At 41.3% G+C, this 16,566-nt stretch overlaps 1 protein-coding gene across 1 annotated transcript in view; it reads right to left on the bottom strand.

Moving 5' to 3' along the window:
• The window catches only part of ADAM10 (ADAM metallopeptidase domain 10), a 168,303-nt gene that overhangs the window by 13,524 nt on the left and 138,213 nt on the right, over positions 1 to 16,566 (bottom strand). The window contains exons 12-14 of the mRNA XM_081105358.1: positions 15,522 to 15,705; positions 14,722 to 14,830; positions 14,029 to 14,249 (exon numbers count right to left, since the gene is read on the bottom strand). Coding sequence (XP_080961484.1) covers positions 14,029 to 14,249; positions 14,722 to 14,830; positions 15,522 to 15,705 — 514 coding nt within the window. The remainder of the gene's footprint in view (positions 1 to 14,028; positions 14,250 to 14,721; positions 14,831 to 15,521; positions 15,706 to 16,566) is intronic.

Genomic DNA, 16,566 nt, shown 5'->3' with positions numbered 1-16,566 from the left:
GGGACTCCCACCCTGATCCAGGACACCCTTCAGGGCAAACCAGCCAGCCCCCACCCATGCACCAGGCCTCTATTCTATATAGTAAAAGGGTAATATGCCTCCCGGCACCAGGATCAGTGTGACAGGGGGCAGCGCCCAAACCCCCTGATCGCCCTGCGGCTCTGTGTGTGACGGTGCAGCGCCCTAACCCCCTGATCGGCCCTGCTCTGTGTGTGACAGGGTGCAGCGCCCCAACCCCCTGATCAGCCCTGCTCTGTGGGTGATAGAGGGCGGCGCCACAACCCCCCCCCACCCCACGGGCCCTGCTCTGTGTGTGACAGGGTAGAACCATAACCTCCCCATGGGCCCTGCCCTGAGTGTGACAGTGGCGCCGCCCCAACCCCCTGATCAGCCTTGCTCTGTGGGTGATAGAGGGAGCCGCCCCAACCCCCTGATCAGCCTTGCTCTGTGGGTGATAGAGGGCGGCGCCCCAACCCCCCGATGGGCCCTGCTCTGTGAGTGACAGTGGGGAGCTCCTCAACCCCCTGATCAGCCCTGCTCTGTGTGTGACAGGGTACGGAGCCCCAACCCCCCTGATGGGCCCTGCTCTGTGCATGACAGGGGGCAGTGCCCCAACCCCCTGATCTGCCCTGCTCTGTGTGTGACAGGGGCCGGTGCCCCAACTCCCCTATTGGCCCTACTCTGTGCGTGACAGGGGGGAGCTCCTCAACCCCCTGATCGGCCCTGCTCTGTGCGTGACAGGGGGAGCTCCCCAACCCCCTGATCAACCCTGCTCTGTGTGTGACATGGTACGGAGCCCCAACCCCCCTGATGGGCCCTGCTCTGTGCATGACAGGGGGCAGCACCCCAACCCCCTCATCTGCCCTGCTCTGTGCGTGACAGGGGGTGGGGCCGCAACTTCCCTATCGACCCTGCCTTGAGTGTGACATGGGGCGGTGCCCCACCCCCCAATCGGCCATACCCTGAGCGTGACTAGGGGTGGCATCGCAACCTCCAGATCTGCCCTGCTCTGTGCATGACAGGGGGCGGCGCCCCAACTCCCCAATAGGCCCTGCTCTGAGCCCAACCAGGGGCTGCACCTAGGGACTGGGCCTGCCCTCTGCCACCCGGGAGCAGGCCTAAGCAGGTCGTTATCTCCCGAGGGGTCCCAGACTGTGAGAGGGCACAGGCCGGGCTGAGGGACCCCCTCTACCCCCCCCCCAAGTGCACAAATTTTTGTGCACCCAGCCTCTAGTATCTATACATACACACACACACACACACACACACACACACACACACACATATAAATTCCATTTGGGGGTTTTTTAATAAATATTCTTATAATGGTATAGTTTCTGAAGACTATACAAGAAACACATTTTGAGAAGATTGGGCTCCAGAATAAAAAGAAGGCATTCTTCTCAATATATTACGTTGTCAATTAAAAAAAGAAAAAAGCCAGGCCGGAGTGGCTCAGTGGTTCAGCATCAACCTATGAATCAGAAGGTCACAGTTCAATTCCTGGTCGGGGCACATGCCTAGGTTCCCAGTTTGGTCCCCAGCAGGAGGGCGTGCAGGAGGCTGATCGTTGATTCTCTCTCATCATTGACGTTTCTGTCTCTCCCTCTCCCTTCCTCTTTGAAATCAATAAAAATAAGTATTTTTTAAAAAGTCTTTTAAAAAATGACACTTTTCAAAAGGAAAAAAGGAGAAGAAAAATTTTTACTTACAAAAATTCATAGTTCTGTGACTTTTTCAGGGACTCCCTCTTCATAAAACATCAATCTGTACCCTTCTACTTCTACTAGTCCTTAAGGACTTAGCTTTGGTATCACCTCTTTAAAGAGACCTTCCCCAAATAGTTTCTCCTATTTTCTATTAAAACATCATGAAGAACTGGAAATATATTTCAATGTGCATGCTTGTCTTCTCTACCCCAAACTAGACTGAGAGCTCCTTCAATTTATACACTACAAACTCAGTACCTAGCTCACAAAAAAGTATGTGCTGAATTAGGTATTACAGCTGAGTCATTATTCCAAATACTCACTTTTTGAAACACTACTAATAGCTCAGTTATTATTTCTACAATGTCCACAAAAATTGTGGTTTTGATAGCTCTGATGCTAGCTTTTCAGTACTTATATAGAGTCTTTAAAAAAAGACGCAAGAAATATGGCAGTAAGAGAATTAGACTGGAGACATGCCTAGATTTAATGATAGTTATAGTAACTTTGTAGAAAACAAAAGTCAAAAGTTCAGATCAACTGATACTTACTAAAACGTGGCACCCAGGTTTTTGAGAACTTCTATAGTTCCTTCTAGCAGTGTTCTTGGCCTTGCTCCAATTTTTTTAGGTAACTATACATCTCAAAAACACAAAGCTTGAAATATTTTAATGACAATGATAGCTTTTCAGAGTTTAATATCTAGGAAAATGGAACTTCCTGGATAGACGATAGCAAGAAAAACTAAACAAAACAATGGTGTATTTGAGAGTGTTGGTAAGTATGTCCACCTTTGGTAAAAGAAATTTTTAATGCTACCTTTATTTTTTTTTTAATGTATTTTATTGATTTTTTACAGAGAGGAAGGGAGAGAGATAGTCAGAAACATCGATGAGAGAGAAACATCGATCAGCCGCCTCCTGCACATCCCCCACCGGGGATGTGCCCGCAACCCAGGTACATGCCCTTGACCAGAATCGAACCTGGGACCTTTCAGTCCGCAGGCTGACACTCTATCCACTGAGCCAAACCGGTTTCGGCTAATGCTACCTTTAAAAAAAAAATTATCAGCCCTAGCCGGTTTGGCTCAGTGAATAGAGTGTAGGCCTGCAGACTGAAAGGTTGTGGGTTCCATTCCGGTCAGGGGCACATGCCCAGGCTGCGGGCTCAATCCCAGTGGGGGGCGTGCAGGAGGCAGCCATCAATGATTCTCTCTCATCATTGATGCTTTTATCTCTCCCTTCCTTTCTGAAATCAATAAAAATAAAACTATATTTCAAAATAATAATCTATATATACCATATATATCCCACGTTCAAAGGCTATTAAATCGCATTGGTTACCCATATCTTCTACTGTTGTGGTAAACAACCTGCTTCCCTATTTATAATGGTCTCGCCCTCTAGCAACTTCAGCGCGAAATTATAGCTAATTTGCCTGCAAATGTCAGGTGGTCATAATAATCTGGCCACTCTGTACAGTGGGGCCTTGACTTACGAGTGTCCCGACTAATGAGTTTTTTGAGATACCAGCTGTCTCTCAGCCAATTTTTTGCATTGAGTAGACAGAGTAATTTGAGTTAACGAGCTCCTTAACGAGCTCCTTAAAGAGCTCGGTCTCAGAACGAATTAAACTCGTAAGTCAAGGCCCCACTGTATATAAAAGCCTAAGAGACCGAACAACCAGTTGACCAGTCGCTATGACGTGCACTGACCACCAGGGGGCAGACACTCAATGCAGGAGCTGCCTCCTGATGGTCAGTGCACTCCCACAGCTAACCTCTCACAGCCAACCTCCTGCAGCGGCCAACCTCCCATGGTCCCTCTCCCCAGCCGGCCGCCCGATAGGCCCTGATTGGACCAGCCAGCCAACCTCCCGCGGTCCCTCTCCCCGTACTGGGCGAGATGGCCTGATCGGCCCCAATCGCTGGCCAGGCCAAGGGACCCCATCTGTGCACAAATTCGTGCACCGGGCCTCTAGTAATAAATAAAATTAAAAAAGAATTATCAGTGTCTTAAATGCTAAATCATAGTCTTCTCTTTTACATATAGTTCTATAAAAATAGGGGAAAGAATACCAATCTGGTTAATAAATGTAAAATATGTGTTCTATCTCAAAAGAAAAGATCACAATTTGTCCATTTGTCAGAGTCTGAAAGAAAAGAGCTTCCATTTATCCAACAAACATTTAATGAGTATAAATTATACACCAAGCTCTTATCTTTCATAGATACAGGAGTGTTAAGTGAAACTTAAGAAACAAAGAGAAGGCATTCAAAAGTTTATTTACCAATCTAATTTGTTATGTATCAATTATAATAGTTTTTTATTTAATAATCTAAAACAGAAAGGACCTATATTATAACAAAATGATAAAACAAGAGTTACCCAAATAAACTGTGAGGGAAAAGGGACAAGACATGTACTCAAGCCCTAGCTGGTTTGGCTCAGTGGATAGAGCGTCGGCCTGTGGACTGGGAGATCCCAGGTTCGATCCCGACCAAGGGCACATGCCCAGGTTGTGGGCTTGATCCCCACTAAGGGGCGTGCAGGAGGCAGTCAATCAATGATTCTCTCTCATCATTGATGTTGTTGTTTTTTTATTATTGATTTTTTACAGAGAGGAAGGGAGAAGGATAGAGTTAGAAACATCGATGAGAGCGAAACATCGATCAGCTGCCTCCTGCACACTCCCTACTGGGGATGTGCCCGCAACCAAGGTACATGCCCTTGACCTGAATCGAACCTGGGACCCTTGCATCCCAGGCTGACGCTCTATCCACTGAGCCAAACCAGTTAGGGCTCATCATTGATGTTTCTATCTCTCCCTCTCCCTTCCTCTCTGAAATCATTAAAGAAATATATATTTTTTTAAAAATAAAAATGTTAAGAAAAGACATGTACTCAAGTCTCTTCAGACATAAAATAACCTTTGTTGTTTCTAAAGATTCCCAGAAAAAAGTCAACTATCTAATCCTTTCAGTGAATGTTCCAATGTTTAACTCTCACGCTCAGCAAACACACTAGAGACTTCCTATGGGTCACAAAACCATGTGGGACCCACAATTCCTTGTGGTGATACTGATTATGCCATCCTGCAGGGCAGAGAGCTTCCATTCTATCCTTCAGAAGATAACATAGTCTGGACTTGGACTAAATGTTCTATTCTTCAACACCCCATGTGCCACCTCTCAACACCAATCTGCCAAAAGGAAAGCAGCTGAGTACTAATCTTTTAGTTTCTTAAGCTCTGCCTGGGCTGGCATGATAAAATACCACTGAAACCTAAAAACATTATAGCCTCAAAGTGAATGTGCACAACTTTTATTCTTTTCCATATAAATAATGACATTTAAGAAATCTGCTTCACTCATCTAGCAAATGTATAATGAATCCTTACCATATGCTAAGCCCTGTGACAATACTGCATCTCTGTTGTTCATGTTTCATGAGCTATGTGGCAATGAAGGACTTTAGAGCACCATAGCAATCCTCCATTTACAACATATTAGAATGACAAAGTAGAAATTTTCTGTTACAAGTCTTTTCAAAAGTAGTCATTACATAACACTGATTGAAAAAAAATGGTTCCCAAACTTTAGCAAGCACCATCAACTACTGGCTCAGTGGATCCAGGGTAGTTTAATAATTTGCATTTCTATTAAGTTCCCAGGTGATGATGATGATGCTGGTTAGGGGACTAAACTTTGGATCCACTGCTCTAGGTCAGGGGATGGCAAACATCCTATATAATAAAGGCCTAATATGCTGTCTGGTTGACCAGTAGGCCGTTTACTAATCAAAGCTAATATGCTAATGATATGCTAAGGCTGCTCAACCACTCGCTATGACATGCACTGACGACAAGGGGGACAGACAGTTGACTGGTCGACCAGTCACTATGACGTGCACTGACCATGAGGGGGCAGACGCTCTGACTAGTAGGTTAGTTTGCTGCTGGGGTCCGGCTGATTGGGACTGAGTGAGATGGGCCGGATACGCCCTGAAGCCCTCCCACGGTTCCTCCCCGTCTGGCCAACCTCCCACATCTCTCCCCAGCCCCAATCGTGCAATGGTGGGGTCCCTAGGCCTGGCCTGTACCCTCTCACAATCCGGGACCCCTCGGGGGACGTCGGAGAGCCGGTTTCAGCCCTATCCCACAGGGGAAGCGCTGCTCAGCCAAAAGCCGGGCTCACGGCTGGCAAGAGCAGTGGTGGGGGCGGGAGCCTTTCCCGTCTCCACAGCAGCACTAATGATGTCCAACTGACAGCGTAGCCATCAGTGAGATATCCCCCAAGGGCTCCTGAACTGCAAGACGGCGCAGGCCAGGCTGAGGGACTCTCTCCCGAGTGCACAAATTTTGTACACTAGGCCTCTAGTTTCCTATAAAAGGCCTGATAAATAAATATTTTAGGCTTTTTGGGGCCATTACAGTCTCTGTTGCAACGACTCAAAGTGCAAAAGCAGCCATAGACCATATGTAACCAAATGGTGTGGCTATGTTCCAATAAATTATTTATGGACACTGAAATCTGAATTTCAAATATTTTTCAAAAGCATGTTATTTTGATAATATCTTTTGATTTTTTTTATAACTATTTTAAAAAGTAAAACCATTTTTAGTTTGTGAGCCATACAAAAACAGGCAGTGGGCTCGATTTGGCTCAAGAGCCATAGTTTGCCAAACCCTGTTTAGATGAATGGTTTTCAATCCTGGCTCCTCATCAGAAATACTTAATGCCCCATCCCAAGAGATTCTGAATTAATGGGTCTAAGCCAGGGGTGGGCAAACTTTTTGACTCGAGGGCCACAATGGGTTCTTAAACTGGATCGGAGGGCCGGAACAAAAGCATGGATGGAGTGTTTGTGTGAACTAATATAAATTCAAAGTAAACATCATTACATAAAAGGGTACGGTCTTTTTTTTTTTTAGTTTTATTCATTTCAAACTGGCCGGATCCGGCCCGCGGGCCGTAGTTTGCCCACGGCTGGGCTAAGCCCTAAGGTGATTCTCATGTACAACCAGGAATGAGATCTACTGCTCTTAATGTTCCCCCAAGTGACTTCTTAGGATATTTATGGTTTAATAAGCCTTACATGAATAAAGATTTCTGGGATCATGTAAGTTTAAAAACAAGGTTAAAAAGTTTTTTATTGCATTATTTCTAACAATATCCTCACAAATCTATAAGAGGGGATATAATAATCTGGTTTCCAGATTAATTTGACCACTAACCCCATGGATCTAGTATTCTATGACGCAACTGGGAAACACTGCTCTAAATCTTTCATAAAGAATACCAGATACTAAATACTTAATTTCATATAAGTATAGTAAAATATGAGAGCAGAAATCAGTTGAAAAATTGAATATAGTTGGTTACTATCAAAACAAAAATTTTAAAAGTCCAACTCTTATAAATCTGAACAAATTAAAAATTCAAAAAGCCACAAATAACAGGCAATTATTTTAAAAGGGAGGGGAAACTACAATGAATCTGGAAAAAAAAATCAAGATCAAAGATGATTTGTACAACGTCAAACGTAACTCAAAACATGTAGAAAATCTGAACACATCAATAACTCTGGAAGAAACTGAAAAAGAATTATCAATGCCCTCAAACCCCCATCTAAAGAAAAGGAGATAATAATACAGGGTCTCAATAGATTTACTGGTGAATGCTCTCAAACTTTTCAAGAACTTGATAACTCCTCAATAAATCCAAAGGATTTTAGCATTATCTACTGGCTAGATAGATACACAGTAGGCACTCAAGAAATATAGTGAACAAATTTAAAAATGGGCAAAGGACCTAAATAAACACTTCTCAAAAGCGGACATATAGAAGGCCAAGAGGCATATGAAAAAATGCTCAAAATCACTAATCATCTGAGAGATGCAAATCAAAACAACCATGAGGCACCACTTCACACCTGTAAGAATGGTTATTATCAACAGATCAACAAACAACATGTGCTGGGGAGGATGCGGAGAAAAAGGAACACTCTTGCACTGCTGGTGAGAATGCAGACTGCTGCAGCCTCTGTGGAAAACAGTATGGAGTTTCCTAAAAAAATTAAAATTGAAACTTCCATTTGACCCAGTAATCCCACTTCTAGGAATATACCCCAAGGAATCAGAAACACCAACCAATGAGAAAGAACATATGCACTCCTATGTTCATAGCAGTGCAATTCACCATAGCTAAGATCTGGAAACAGCCTAAGTGCCCATCAGTAGATGAATGGATTAGAAAACTGTGGTACATCTACACGATGGAATACTATGCTGCTCTAAAAAGGAAGGAACTCTTACCATTTGCAACGGCATGGATGGAACTGGAGAGCATTATGCTAAGTGAAATAAGCCAGTCAATGAAGGAAAAATACCACTGATCTCACTCATTCATGGATAATAGAGACCATTATAAACTTTTGAACAATAATAGATACAGAGGCAGAGCTGCCTCAAACAGATTGTCAAACTGCAGCGGGAAGGCTGGGGAGGGTTGAGGGACAGGAGGTAGGGGGGTAAGAGATCAACCAAAGGACTTGTATGCATGCATATAAGCATAACCAATGGACATAAGACACTGGGGGATAGGGGAGGCTAGGGGACTGTCTAGGCCGGGGGGAGGGGGTGGGGGGGGAATGGACACATATGTAATACCCTTTGTATTACTTTAAGCAATAATAAAAAAAAAAGAAAGAAACTTATATTAAAAAAAATAAGTAGAACAAAAAAAGAACTTGTATGCATATAAGCATCACCAATGGATACAGACAATGGGGGGAGGGAGGGGTGTAAAGGCTGGGACTGGAGAGTGGGGGCAGGCTGGGAGAGGACAATGGGGAGAAAAGGGACATATGTAATACTTTCAACAATAAAGAATTTTTTTAAAAAAGAAATTGAGCCCTAACTGGTTTGGCTCAGTGGATAGGGCATCAACCTGCACACTGAAAGGTCCCAGGTTTGATTCTGGTCAAGGGCATGTACCTTGGTTGCAGGGACATCCCCAGCAGGAGGTGTGCAGGAGGCAGCTGATCAATGTTTCTCTCTCATCAATGTTTCTAACTCTCTATCCCTCTCCCTTCCTCTCTATAAAAAAATCAATAAAATGTATTTTAAAAATATTGAGTAAACATATTTTTGAGAAATATGTTCAAAACACTGTTGAAAACAACTTTATTCCAGAAAAGAAAGTAAAAGTCCATCATTTCCAAGATACCAGTAGTAATCAGTAACTCATGCCCTGAAGTATTAAATAAACTACTAAGATTCTTCCTACTCTACCTACCCTACATGAGGAGAAAAGATGCAACAATATATAACAGAAAGGAGACAAAAAGTTACCAGGGACCACTGAAAAGAAAAGTGAGTGAAACTAACCCAATTTCTACCATACCTTCTTACACCAGAGCATCCTATATGACTAACTGAAAGGCCACTTTCTGGACATGATGAAAGACCAAAGCATAAGCTATTAATGTAACAAAATAAACTCTGCTGTGCAAGTGAACTCTGCAGGTAACACAAATGAGACAAACAACTTATAGGGAACTAGAAGTTTGTTACCTTATGTTTGACATGGTTAATGCCCACAAATGCAGGCACAGCCTAGTGGTACCATTCAGGCATTATGTACCATACTATACAAAAGTGTTCATGTGAATATCAACAATGAAATAAAACAAAAGCATTCTACATTCAAGGCAAACTTATAGAAATCTAAAAGTGCCTGATTAATGAGTTCCAGAGCACAAGAAAATACTTCACATTGCTAATTCATTGTAATCAGCATTTCACTAAATCCTCAAATCTAAAAATGAAAAGAGGTTTTAAAAATACTTTAAATAGCCCTGGCCAGTTTGTCTCATTAGGTAGATTGTCGGCCAGAGAACTGAAGGGTCTCCGGTTTGGTTCTGGTCAAGGGCACGTAGCTCATTTCCAGACTCAATCTCTGGCTTTGGTTGGGATGCATGAGGGAGGCAACTAATTGATGTGTCTTTCTCACATTGATGTTTCTCTCTCTGAGTCTCTCCCCCTCCCTTCCACTCTCTCTAAAAATCAATGGGAAAATATCCTTGGGTGAGGAATAACAACAACAACAAAAATGCTTTAAATAGAAAGATCATTCCTATTAAATATTTAAATAGGAATAAATGAATGAGTTTTTGAAATTCTAAAAACTGAGTCAAGGGGGGAGAACCAAGATGGTGGCATAGGTTAACACCGGAGCTTGCTGCCTTGAACAACTACTTCAAAAGTGAAACTAAAAGACCGAACGGACATCACCCAAAACCACAGGAACGCTGGCTGAGTGGAAGTCCTACAACTAGGAGGAAAGAGAAATGCATACGGACACTCAGAGGAGGCGCAGTGCTGAAGTCAAATTCTGAGGTGCAGAGTGCGCGGAGCGGGCTGGCGGCGGAGGGCGCGGTTGGCGTTTTCAATCACTCTGAGCTCCAGATCCGAGCGAGTCTTTAGGGACCCAGACTCAAATGGGAGAAGCGGGACTGTCTGGCTTCGGTCAGAGCGAGTGCAGCTTTCTCTCCGAGGTTTGCAGCGGGTGCTGGGACTCAGAGAGGCAGAGCCCCTGGGGACAGGACTGAGAGCCGCCATAACTGCTCTCTCCGGCCCACCCTGTTGATCCTGTGCGACCCGCCCCACCCAAGCCCTGCACAGAGGCATTTGCCGGATAACCTCAGGCAAAGGCTAGATTAGCACCTCCCTAGAGGACAGAAGTTCTCTCACTGCAGACACAGCTGATTCTCATAGCCACTTGGCCTAGAGGTCAAACCCTCCCTGGTATTAGCTACAACAATCAAGGTTTAACTATAAGACTGCGCACAAAGACCACTAGGGGGTGCACCAAGGAAGCACAACAAAATGCGGAGACAAAGAAACAGAACAAAATTGTCAATGGAAGATAGAGTTCAGAACCACACTTTTAAGGTCTCTCAAGAACTGTTTAGAAGCCGCCGATAAACTTAATGAGATCTACAAGAAAACTAATGAGACCCTCGATGTTATGATGGGGAACCAACTAGAAATTAAGCATACACGGACTGAAATAACGAATATTATACAGACTCCCGACAGCAGACCAGAGGAGCGCAAGAATCAAGTCAATGATTTGAAATGCGAGGAAGCAAAAAACACCCAACCGGAGGGGCGGAATGAAAAAAGAATCCAAAAATGCGAGGATAGTGTAAGGAGCCTCTGGGACAGCTTCAAGCGTACCAACATCAGAATTATAGGGGTGCCAGAAGATGAGAGAGAGCAAGATATTGAAAACCTATTTGAAGAAATAATGACAGAAAACTTCCCCCACCTGGTGAAAGAAATGGACTTACAGGTCCAAGAAGCGCGGAGAACCCCAAACAAAAGGAATCCAAAGAGGACCACACCAAGACACATCATAATTAAAATGCCAAGAGCAAAAGACAAAGAGAGAATCTTAAAAGCAGCAAGAGAAAGAAACTCAGTTGCCTACAAGGGAATACCCATACGACTGTCAGCTGATTTCTCAACAGAAACTTTACTCGCCAGAAGGGAGTGGCAAGAAATATTCAAAGTGATGAATACCAAGAACCTACAACCAAGATTACTTTATCCAGCAAAGCTATCATTCAGAATTGAAGGTCAGATAAAGAGCTTCACAGATAAGGAAAAGCTAAAGGAGTTCATCACCACCAAACCAGGATTATATGAAATGCTGAAAGGTATCCTTTAAGAAGAAGAAGAGGAAGAAAAAGGTAAAGATACAAATTATGAACAACAAATATGCATCTATCAACAAGTGAATCTAAGAATCAAGTGAATAAATAATCTGATGAACAGAATGAACTGGTGATTATAATAGAATCAGGGACATAGAAAGGGAATTGACTGACTATTCTTGGAGGGGAAAGGGGTATGGGAGATGCGGGAAGAGACTGGACAAAAATCATGCACCTATGGATGAGGACAGTGGGTGGGGAGTGAGGGCGGAGGGTGGGGCGGGAACTGGGAGGAGGGGAGTTATGGGGGGAAAAAAGAGGAACAAATGTAATAATCTGAACAATAAAGATTTAATTAAAAAAAAAACTGAGTCAAGATTAAAGGTAATGAAGGAAAATGAAAAATATACTATTTTTAGATTACATAATAGCCTATCTAGAAAACCTAAAATATCTGGCACAACATATACTAAGTGGAACATAACTCTGAGATCACCATTATCAGATTTCTTTTCAGAAATAGTCCTCTATAGTAGACAAGTATGCTAGATCACAACTTATTTTTTAAAAATGTTTTTATTGATTTTTTAGAGAGAGAGGAAAAGAGAGGGAGAGAGAGATAGAAATATCAATGATGAGAGAGAAACATCAACCAGCTGCCTCCTGCACACCCCACGAAGGGGATCAAGCCTGCAACCCAGACATGTGCCCTGACCGGGAATTGAACTGGGGTCAGGTTCATCTTATTAATAAAGGTAATCTGAAAAAAGAGCTGGATCTGAATTGAAAATAGGGAAGTATAAGGCCAAGAAAGGTAAGTTACTTGAAGTCACAGAACTGACAAAAGCCAGAAGGATGATCTGAATCTTTGTGTAAATCCAAAACCTGTCTCATTCCACTTGTCACAAGACACCTTTACTTTAACTGATATTTTCTGAACACCCATTATGCATCAAGTGCAGGAGTACAAAAATGAGTAATACATTTATGTTTTAAAGATACCTAAGTTAGCTCTAGCTGGTCTGGCTAAGTGGACAGAGCACTGTGGCGTGGAGGGTCCCAGGTTTGATTCCATCAAGGGCACATGCCCAGGTTGTGGGCTCCATCCCCAGTAGGAGGTGGGCAGGAAGCAGCCAATCAATTATTCTCTCTCATCATTGATGTTTCTATCTCTCTCTCTCCCCCTCTCCCTTCCTCTCTGAAACCAATAAAATATATTTAAAAAAAATAAAGATAGCCCAGCCGGGTGTAGCTCGGCGGTTGAGCGTCGACCCAGGAACCGAGAGGTCACCGGTTCGATTCCCGGTCAGGGCATATGCCCAGGTTGCGGTCTTGATCCCCAGTGAGGGGCGTGCAGGAGGCAGCCGAGAAGTGATTCTCTCTCATCACTGATGTTTCTATCTCTCTTTCCCTCTCACTTCCTCTCTGAAATCAATAAAAATATATTTTTTTAAAAAAATAAAAATAACTAAGTTAAAAGAATTGCCCAATTATTTGGTTTAAAATCTAGGTCTCCTAATTCCAACTTCAATGATCCCTCCACCACATAATCATCATATATCTAAAAACCACATATTACTCTTTCTATGTGTAATAAACACCATTTAATGCTGGAGCTAATTCCAAAATTGTTAGTGTAGAAAGTTGTTATTCTAAAAGTACCCAAAAGAGGGACAATCCACACAAACAACTTCTTGGTGTGCTTTTGAGGCATATTCAGTCCTGAATACACACACAAAAGGTGAGGAATAATTGGAAAAGGGGGGAAAGAGGAAGAGCTGAGTTCTAAGTCAATTTCCAAAGCAAACTCTTTCAGTTTGGGTACAGCACATTATCAAATACATCACTTGCAAGCTTTCTACTTAAATTTCAATGTAATCATTTAGAAACATGAATATTTAAGAGACTTAAGATAGTCATTCTCAGAAATCTTCTAAGAAAATTTCAGGTAATTTAACATCTAACTGTACAACTTAGAGAAATGTGGGCTTAAAAATAATACAGTTCAGTGGATTTATGTTGGAATGAACATCCATAATCATTAACGAATCTGCAAAAGGCTCTGTATCTGATCTTACCCTGTTCAACAGTCCTATCACGGACAAGATGAAGACCCAAAAATTATACTGAAACACCAGAAAAAACCTTCAGAAAATCACCAATTTCTCTTTCATCTCTCCTGTTCAGCAAAGTAGAACCCGCAGCTGGCTATCTGTCATATTGAGACAAGGGAGAAGTATAAAAAGCAAGCAGGGCTTTCCAAAACAACTAGAGGAAAAACTCCCATGAAAATGCCCTAAGCATATGGACCAAGGCAGAAAGTAACCCATCAGGACAGGAACTAGGGAGCAGAGTAAAACAGAGTGACTCCCATCACCTACCAACCAATCTATGAATGATACACATGCAGATATTCTGATCACTTTAGAAGAAATTAATACCCAGGGATATTTGAACTTTAAAATCATTCTTGAGATAAAGTAATTCCAGTATAAACAGAAAAGTGATTTTCTCATAACATTGGTGACCTCTGACTAAGTAAAATTATGATCAAAACATTTTAAGATAAGGATTCTTTATAAATAAAAACAACTTACCACAATCCATTCAGCAATGTTTTCATAGAGCTCTGGACTAAAAATTGCTTTTTTAAGCCTAGCTAAAGGGCCATCAGCATCTACTAATCTGCACCGCATAAAAACATCACAGTAGCCTCTAAAATCATTACAAGGGGATCCAGGTTGCAGGGTGATGGTTCGACCCATGAAATGCTTGCTCCATTGCACAGACCCTGTACTGGCACAAGTTGATAGGTCCACTGGAAAAGAAGTACGAAATATAAGTTGAAGATCAGATTTTCTAGGGGACTAGCTGGGGAGAAAGGGAGGAGGAAGAAACTGCCTAAAATCATTATCATGACATGTTACAAAGACTTTCATTAGTGAGGCTAAATAACACTACTGGGAATTCACCTTAAATGTTACAATATAAGTAAACAACCAGCAACTCTTTACTTAGTGGCTACAATAGCTTTAAAATCTAACAGTGTTTATATTAATTGCCATAAAGCTGGCCGGTTTTTGTCTAGTTTACCATTTTAAAAACACTGTAGGGACCTAATACTAAAACACAATGCTATGCTACATCTAAAGTTTTTCTTTCTCAAGAGGATCAGGTTAGCTGAAATTATCTATGCAAAGTATATATCAGAGTTTAACACTTAAAATAGAAGAGAAAATAAGATTCTCAAAACAAATTTTATACTCCTCTAGTATTTTTAAAAGCCTTACTCTTCTTCATACAGCAGACATGGCATAATTCCTTATCATCTTTGCTATCAGAACTGGCACAGGTACACTCCTCCAAGCCATATTTCTCACAGATAGAGCCTGCACATTGCTGAAAGGAAAATAGAAAATCAATTATTTAATCCCTAAATAGTCAAGCCTATTGTGCACAGTAATAGACAGGCAGATATAAGCCTCCAATGGTAAAATAATTAAGGAGAAACATAAGCTGGGGGGGAAAGCATAAATTAGTATCAGAAACGGATAATATAAACATATTTGAAAAAGAGTAAGTGCAAATAAGATAGGAAATCTTTTAAAGAAATAGCAACTTAAAATATCAAGATCTTTACAGAGCAAAACTAGAAAAAGAGAGTAGATAAACATCAATTTTATGTTAGTTATTATGGCTCCTTTATAAGAAGAGAAAAATGAAATTTTCCTCATATAGAAGAAAGTAACCATTTAGTCAAGAAAGCTTCAAAGGCTTTATACTCTTTTATTTAGGCTACTAAAAAGATATTAATTTATAAAACTTAAAAGCAGTACAAAGTCACATGACTAGTTGTACAACTATTCTTCTCTAGAGAATACCAAACACACACAGTGGAAAGGTAAAAGGCAAGTCAGTAAGTAATAGGATGCCATCAACCATATAATACATTTTGGCTTTGTGGGGAAATAGATACTGAAACAGGAACTGAGATTAATTACTTTAACTATGCAGCTTTAAGTGTCAGCAACTATTTTGATAAAGCAGGTTTTATAAAACTAAATTAAAAATATATACATCAAATGCTTACCCCATTAATGCATACTTGTGTGTGCCTATTACAGTCTGTAAAGTTTGGTTTAGGGTCAGATGCTGGGCAGAGAGCTGTAATGCCATTACATATTCCTTCTTTTGCACAGTCTGAATCATCCCGACACTTTTCAGTTTTTGACTTGAATATACACTGTGCTGTACAACAGGGACCTTGGCTTGGACTAAAAGAAACATTACATGATTAAAGAAAATTGCTAGGATATTTCTTATATATATAGATATGGTCCTAATTTTTAAAATATAAATCTTATCTTTTAAATAGTATGTTATTGATATACAACTTCAAATATTGGAATAAAAGGCTACTAAATTTCAACATTCTAATAAGCATAGAAAAGTGATGGTCTCATTTTTATAAGCAAGGCATTCTTATTCTATTTGTCATTAGTGAAAGGCTATAATAGAAAATGGATTTAGTATTAGGCAAGTTACCAGTGTTCTTCATAATTACATCATACATTAGTCAATTTATCAATTTCCTCACATTTATATGCTAAAATCAAAGTAGGGAAAAACAAACCAGTATTGCACAAACAATATATTCTATTGCTTGTGTCAATTACTACCAAAGTAATATGACATGTGAAATAATTATATGATACTAAGTTATAAGAGTGCATGAAATCCACCAGCTGATATGGCTCATTGGTTGAGCATCAACCGATGAACCAGGAGGTCAGGGTTCGATTCCCATTCAGGGCACATGCCCAGATTGCAGACTTGATCCCCAGTAGAGGGCATGCAGGGGACAGTTGATCAATGATTCTCTCTCATCACTGATGTTTCCATCTCTCTCTCTCCTTCTCCCTTTCTTCTGAAATCAATAAAAATATATTTTTTAAAAAGAGTATATGGAATCCATATTACTTAAATATTTAAAATTAAGATCCTAAAAATATGGATGATAATATTTTTAAAGTTAAGAACTAAATAAAATGCTTTACTGAGCATCTTTTGCATGTCCTTTTTTTAACACCCACCACACAAATTACAATTACATGTAGTTCAATTTGCCAACAACA

The sequence above is a fragment of the Myotis nattereri genome (genome assembly GCF_964212035.1).
Source record: "Myotis nattereri genome assembly, chromosome: 1".
Classification (NCBI taxonomy): Eukaryota; Metazoa; Chordata; class Mammalia; order Chiroptera; family Vespertilionidae; genus Myotis; species Myotis nattereri.
The sequence above is the reverse complement of the archived record's forward strand: the minus strand, read 5'-3'. Positions and strand labels throughout refer to the sequence as shown.